This window comes from Montipora foliosa, chromosome 7 (genome assembly GCF_036669935.1).
Source record: "Montipora foliosa isolate CH-2021 chromosome 7, ASM3666993v2, whole genome shotgun sequence".
In the NCBI taxonomy this organism is placed as follows: Eukaryota; Metazoa; Cnidaria; class Anthozoa; order Scleractinia; family Acroporidae; genus Montipora; species Montipora foliosa.
In genome coordinates, this window is record NC_090875.1 from 30,369,518 (window position 1) to 30,377,017 (window position 7,500).

The window sequence follows — 7,500 nt, forward strand, 5'->3', positions numbered from 1 at the left end:
CGAGGCAAGCCCGTTATCCTTATTAAAAGTTGGAATGGTCTTTCTTTTAAGTTGCCCCAAACCTCAAAGTTAACCGTAAAAGTTGAAATTTGGCAGCGTTAAACTTGTATTTTACGTTTTATCTCCTCGGGATTTATCTTCAAGAAATCGAGCGCTCGAGTTGCGTTAACTTGACCAAATTGGCAGGCGTTTGTTCCCCGGCCTAGCTAATGAGGGGAATATTTCTATCTCCACTTCAAAACTGCTTTGCAACACGAAAATTATTTGAAAACTGGAATGATAGGAATTTTGCCTGAGAGAGTAGTGCTGGACGCGCATGTGCACACACGACTAGATGGCAGACATGGTAACCCTACCGCAATCAACTACCCGGCACTTGTCACACTGATGAAGCAGTCAGCGGAATGTTACCATTTTTATGCCTAAGAGGGGAAGGGGTAGGTGTCAGTAAAAAGAAACAACGAACAAGCGCGCTTAAATGCTAGTTTTTGAACAAGGACACTTGTCAAGGAAAAAATTGTCATATTTTTCCATTTGCACTGCCAAGGAAAACTTGACAAGAAAAACTTTCCAAGGAAAACTTGCTAGTCTAAATGGGGCTTACGATCTGTGGTAGGGATCACGTTCGTCGACGAATCAAAAGAACTTTAATTTGAAAAGAGTGGAAAGAGTTTTATTCGAAGTAAAGGAAAATGGTTGTGGCTGGCCCTGACCGTGCAACATTGGGAACGAGAACTTAAAATAGCTTTGCGAAACTAAAATTAGACTATGATGGGGCAGTGATGGGACTATGATGTGGCAATGATGGAGATGATGATGATGGGGCAGTGATGGGGCAGTGATGGGACTATGATGTGTCAATGATAGGGATCCGCTCTCTTGCCTCATATTCTCTTAGGGAGGGTACAATATTCTATTCTGTTCCTCTTTTTTTATCATTCTTCCGCGATAGTAAATACCCAAGCTACCTCTGGTCCGCCAAGATGGGTTGCAAAACCTGGTGCGAAAGAACTGGTCATCGAGGGAAGACGAAAGGAACTGTATTGCGTAGCTCTTGGCAAGTAAGTATTGTCTTGCGACTGTTTGAAACAGCTCTGTTTTGATTGGCTTTTACAACATTGGGCGTGCTTAAGCCCTGGTCAAACGGCACATGATAGTCGATGATAGTTGATTCCCTCCAAACTATCATCAGCTACCACCAAGTATCATTCACATGGTCAAACGGCCAAATAAATTCGTGATAGTTGTTGATAGTTCACCGACAGTCGCGCAAGCAAAGTCACGCGAGCAGCTAGTTCCAGGCTCTTTCTGCGTAAAAATGTGAACACTAAAATGGCTTCCCAAAGTCAGAGCCGGGCCTCATGTTCGGCTATTAGATGTAATATCAGGTCATTACTCCATCTCACCCGCATTGCCCTTCTTGACCGATGAACGTTTAGTGACACGCTTCTTTTTTTGCGGTGTCTCTTGTAATTCTTGCAAGTTGACGCTTTCTTCAGAAGATATCTTCTCTATGTTATCTTGGTCTTCAATATTTTCTTTGTCATGATTATCATTATCAAGCCCGCCGATTTTCGGGGAAAACAGCTGATCAAAAACTATCATGGACAATCATACGCGTGGTCAAACGAGGAAAACTATCATCGACTATCATGAAGAATTTGAACAAGCTCAAAATGAATGATAGTTGATGATAGTCGATGATAGTGTATGATTGTTGGTGGTCAAACGGAAGCGCGAGCTTCAACTATCATCGACTATCATGCGCCGTTTGACCAGGGCTTTAATCTCCCAGGGGAGGCGTTCTATAAATAAATCTACTCGGGAAAAGATTGATTCCTAGGCCAGGTCTAAAATCTGCGGAGCATATTTTTAGCAAGACCTCACATACACATGCTATGAAAGAAGATCTCACCACGAAATCAATAGACTCGGGAGTCACTACAGACTAGCCCGGCGTTTATCGTGGTTTCTTTATACACAGAGGTGCTAGACGTAATCATCCTATAGGCCTCTTTCATAATGGCGTTCAAATAAAATGTTCTTTTGTTTTAATGTTAATAAGCCTTTGTATCTTCGCTGCGACAAGCAAATTTCAAAAGAATTTTTGTTTCAAAATGAGGCCAGCAGGTCTAATTAACATGAAGACAAAAAAATGCAAAAGTGGTCGCCATTTCTGAAAGTGATCTATAATAGAAAATTTACGACTCTAAGCGATAAACGAGAAAATGCAGTGTCCTTGACATTAGTCGAGGATTTTTTTGTCATAGAACTGTACACTATACACTATTCTTGAGGTTTCACCCACGTGATCAAAAGCCATGTTTTTCGACGAAAACAAAAGAAGGCGTTAGCATAATAATAGCTTTCAATTCCCAACATGGCCGCCATTTCATTGTTTGGGTGGCCGTGCCGTCATGTGAAATCCAAGAATACACTACAGTTGTGTGACTTGACTTATTTTCGATCAGATGTGAATTCTCTGCTTTTTGTTCTTTTAATTATCCACAGCCCAGTGCCAAAAATAATTTGGAAAAAGAATGGAGTAAAACTGGAGCCTAGTAGTTTAGACATTGAGATTCCGAAAATATTTTACAGTAGACTGTTGAATGTCACGATAGCGAAGAAAAATGTGCATCATGATAACTACTCTTGCGAGGCCGAGGTCAATGACAGGATTGTGTTAACGCACAGGTTCGAACTGCAAGTGCAAGGTAAGTGATTTTTCAATCTCTGAGGCTGAAAAATAAGATTCGCGGTGCGGTTTCGAATTGCTGCGCTCCAGATTATGACGTGCTTGCAATTAAACAGAGCCACTGAAGCGAGGTTCAAAAGACCGTAGATTATGCGAACTAGTAATCGGAAGGTCGTCGCAGGTTCGACTCTTTTTCGGGAGCACTCGGATTTTTTTGATCATCCCCTATAGCTCAGTGGTAGAGCATCCGAGCTAGTAATCGGAAGGTCGTCATAGGTTCGTCTCCAGCAAATGAGCACTTGGATTTTTTCCGATCATCCCCAAGTCAAAATCGAAAAATAAATCTCTTCTTTTCGTTTACCGGGGTTACTTAAGGACGGAATGGAATGGAATGGTTTATTTCAAAATCACATTGCAGCCTAAGGACTGAATTAAGCAATTTTACAAGAAAAGTTTACAAGTTTAAAAATTCACAAGCATATTATATAAAAGTATCAATAATAGTTTAATTCGGAAAACAAATTTAAAATAGCAATCGATCTTTTGACAAATCTATATACATTCTGGAATTTATAAGGTGGGTCTGAGTATCGTTCCCATATCATTCAACTCTCGCAGCAAACTGTAACGTACCGTTCCTTCTAGTAAGTATAAGACAAGATAGGTAAGATACTTTTTTCCTTCGAGTCTAACCGCCTTCCTCTAATAACCCTTCCTTACCAACTTCGGTTTTCATTTATATTAGAAGTAGAGCTACTTGTCACAGAAAACAGTTGTTGTAGTATTAGCTTTGAAGCCGAGGGAGGGGTTAACTCGGAAGAGGCCTCTTGATTTCTTAAATTAATCTTCAAATGCACACTTTACTTACTTGTTCTCTCATTTGCTTGTTTAATCTTTTAGTTATTCCAAAATGGAAGACTGGACCCCCTAAAAGCAAGGTTGACGTTAGAATTCATGGTAGTAAAACTCTAACTTGTGATGCAGTCGCAGATCCCGCACCAAGGTACTCTTGGTACAGGGACGGAAATGAAATAACTACATCAACGTGAGTTGAAAAAAAATTATTGGACCTTATTGGTCGATTATGTGGACTCTAATTTCAATCAACGGTCTCCTGTTTCACCACCGGCAATCAATGCCGGGAAACTGATCTCGTGATCTGATCACACGCAGTGATTGGTTGGTATCCATTTACTTTGTCGCCTGTTGGTCGGCCAACTGTCGACAGCGGAAGTAACAGCGATCGTTGGTTAAAGTGAAGGATTCACATGTTTATGACAAGTAGGCGAGTTCATACTGGGATCCAAGTAGGCCATAAGTGCGACTGAAACTCAAGTAGTCAACTTGAGAATTGCTTGACATCTTGTCATCGCCTTATCCTTGAGATCCTACTTTGACCTCTCTGGCAATACCTCGTTTCTAAGGTTACAAAGTAAGGTACGTCAGCTAAAACAAACCACGTTAACTTTCAAAGTAGAACTCGGCGATTCCTAAAGCCTTCTGAAGTCCCAAGTATGAACCCACCTAGTGACTACCAGGGAAGGTTTAAAATGTGCCAATGTTATGGCAATTTAACTTTCTTGGATAATGAGTGATAAATATAACCTCAGTCTGTTCATAAACTTTGTGGGATATGTATCAAAGGATGTCTGTCACTGATATCTTTCCTGCCTATATTTAAGAGTTTGCAGTGAATTTGAACGAGTATTGAGTGTTGATCATACAATGGCATATTGACCGTCAGCTTGCAAATTGGTAAAAAGGGGAAGACGCACATGGTATTTTATAAGAACAAAAAACAGAGTTAAAGCAAGTGCCCATTTAGTATAGTTGAGATAGCGAAATCCCCAAACTTCCTTCTTTTGGGTTTGTCGCATTATTGTCCTCTTGGAGACGACTGCGTGACCGGGTCACGGATGCTTATGGTTTTATCAACAGAGTTGACAATGTAACTAGACCCTCCGTGAGGGTACACTGGGTTGCCTGTGGTACGTGCAGCGTTCCAGGCAATTTTTTTTAAGTTGGGGTTTGTAGACGATATAACGCGCGCTCTGATTGGCTAATTGTGACTGGCCCACGGGCCGATTACGGGCTTGCCACGACCTCGGGCCAATATTTCCCTGGCAGTTTCGGCCCTCGCGCTCTTTTAGTAAGAAGTTATTAAGGGGTCACCCAGAAGTCATACCAGCAGAGGCCCTTTGGCTCACAGGTCCTCACACGTTCGTACGACGAAACAGATCCTTTTCTGAGGTTAAAAACCTGGCTACCGGCCTAACTCTTTTTCCTACTTTCCCAACCGCGAGAAAACCGCGGTAAATCAGCCATCGCCAAAAAATGTTTTTGTTTCTCAAAAAATATTTAAAGTTAGGAGGAAAAAATACATCATTTTAAAGCTAAGAAAATAAGCTTTCCAACAGCATATAACCTATTTACAGACAACTGAAACATTTTATAAAAGCGAAAGTAAGTTGAACGAAAAAAATTAAGAAAAATAACAGTAAAATATGTTTTCCAGGCAAAATTTGGTCATTTTAGCGTTGATTACGAATTTTTGGATGCAAAACTAAAATTTTCTGCAATTTATCTGCTTTCTTGGACATAAATTCGACCGAAAACTGATCAGGCACGAATATTTTTAGATTTTTAGGAATAATAGATAACGTGGATTCAATGCGTAATGTGATAATGCGATCGCATTACGAATAATTAACCTCTGTTGCCAAAAACCGCCCAAATAACCGGTCAGTGTAAAACGCAGACTGCAGACTGATGGTAAAATGGAGACTGCAGACTGCAGACTGCGGGTTAATAAAATAATAATGAAAAAAGAGTTATAAGAGTGTTAGTAGCCGTTTGTACTTTCACACTGAAACCCCAACACAGCTCCCATCGCTTTGGTTGCCCCACCGCATGTTTTAAATCCGGATTTTCATCGAACTCTGTAAGAATTGAAGCTGTTTGAATCCTTGTTGTTGTTGGAAAAAGGATAGTTTCGTTAAGTGAGTTGCTTTTAGGCAAAGAAATCACCACCCCGTAATTCAACTGTCCGTTTTGCTGCACTGAACAAAGTAATCGAGTAATTACCCAATAACTCAATTTATTTTGACACGCATGGCTACAATACCAATTAACAAAGACAGAGATAACGTGGATTTTGCAACCATTTAACGTTTCAATTCAGTCGGCTTAAGCCAGTATGACTGAGGTGTAAAAATTTCTTATTAGGATCCTTTCATTCGCTTTCGTGTACGTTATGTTTATCCTTTAGTTCACAAGTTCGTTTGTTTTGCGTCTGGAAGATGTAATTTTCAATTATAACCTCTCCCTAGGGGTTATCACGCATAGCTTAACCAATGAAATCCCCGCGTCCTAATTGCTCGGAATACATGAAGTTCTTTGTGCATTTCGTTGCCTCGAAAAAAGACAAGCGAGATTATTCAGGTATTCGAAGTAATAATTGTTGGTTTTTCGATCGATTTCCCTCGATGTACCGGTGTGACAAATAATTTGGAACATTGCAATGCATCTGGAAGCGCAAAAACTTAAGCACTGATGATTTCAACGCGTACGATCGCATCCCCAAAAGGTGCAGCGACCTGCAGTCATGATAATGTGAGTAGTTGACAGATGTAAAACAGGATTGTCTTTCAAACAGTCTTTATTTTATCCTTATGACTCGTTTTTTTATTATTAATATTTATTTTACCCTCAGTCTGCATTTTATCCCCGGTCTGCAGTCTGCGTTTTACACTGACCACCCAAATAATCGCTTTTTCGACGGAAAATTCATCCCAGAGGATAAAACTATTCACTGGACATGTAATAAAGGTAAATAAGTTCGAGCGAAAGCGAAAACAAGCGAATATTTTGACGGAAAACACAATAATGTGAGATCAAAGGAACATGTGGTGAAGACACGCAATTGCGGCATCGCTTCGACAATAATCTTACCTTTTCAGCGATTTTAACGCTTGAAATATCATTCAATCCACCTGGTCTAGTCTTTGAATTCACTATTATCGCTGCCCTGCGAATCTTCAGTGTTCTACATAACAGCACACTTGGTAAAAGACGGCTCGACGGGCGACAGATTGTTGTCGATGTTGTCGCCTGTCTTGTTCAGTATCCAATTGATTTGCCATTATTGAGCTTCATAAGGGTATATTTTGTTCAAAGATCCACTAAAACGCCATTCGCGCTACATGACTTTCGACGCCATTGCCGGTTAAGTTAATTGTTATAATGTGTACACCAGAGAAATCTACGCATTTCCCACTACCCTCTCGATCCTAAGAAAATACGCGCAGCAGGGCTCTATGCACAGACACCACTTAGCAGGAGAGTGACAGGCAAGACTTTTACCGACATGGAAAAAAATAAAAATAAATGAAACGGAGAAATCTACCCATTTTCCGACTGGATTGCCATACGGCAACCCAGTAAATAGACCACCGTACAGGGGTTATAAAAGCTGACGTTTCGAGCGTTAGCCCTTCGTCAGAGCGAATCGAGGAATTATAGGTTATTTGTAGTTTTTGTAGTGGAGTAGGAGCTACGCTATTGGTGGTAACATAGCAACGTGAAAAATAGGAATACATTAGTTGAATGGAAAGCGTTCATTAATACCGTAGGAATAAAGGGTGCCGATTTGGAAGATGAATTTTTGCTCCAGATTCTTGCGGCTTTCCGTCGTACCTTGATGTTGGGAAAGGCCGCAGACAGCCATGTGTTGTTAGGAGTGGTTAGGGAGATTAAAATGACGAGCTACTGGCTTAGATGCTTCCTTATCGTTCTTCTCAACATCG

General features: G+C 40.6%; 1 protein-coding gene across 1 annotated transcript in view; it reads left to right on the forward strand.

Moving 5' to 3' along the window:
* Window positions 1-7,500, forward strand: part of LOC138010632 (fibronectin type III domain-containing protein-like) — a 34,088-nt gene that overhangs the window by 10,126 nt on the left and 16,462 nt on the right. Inside the window, exons 5-7 of the mRNA XM_068857603.1 lie at window positions 953-1,061; window positions 2,512-2,714; window positions 3,596-3,740. Coding sequence (XP_068713704.1) covers window positions 953-1,061; window positions 2,512-2,714; window positions 3,596-3,740 — 457 coding nt within the window. The remainder of the gene's footprint in view (window positions 1-952; window positions 1,062-2,511; window positions 2,715-3,595; window positions 3,741-7,500) is intronic.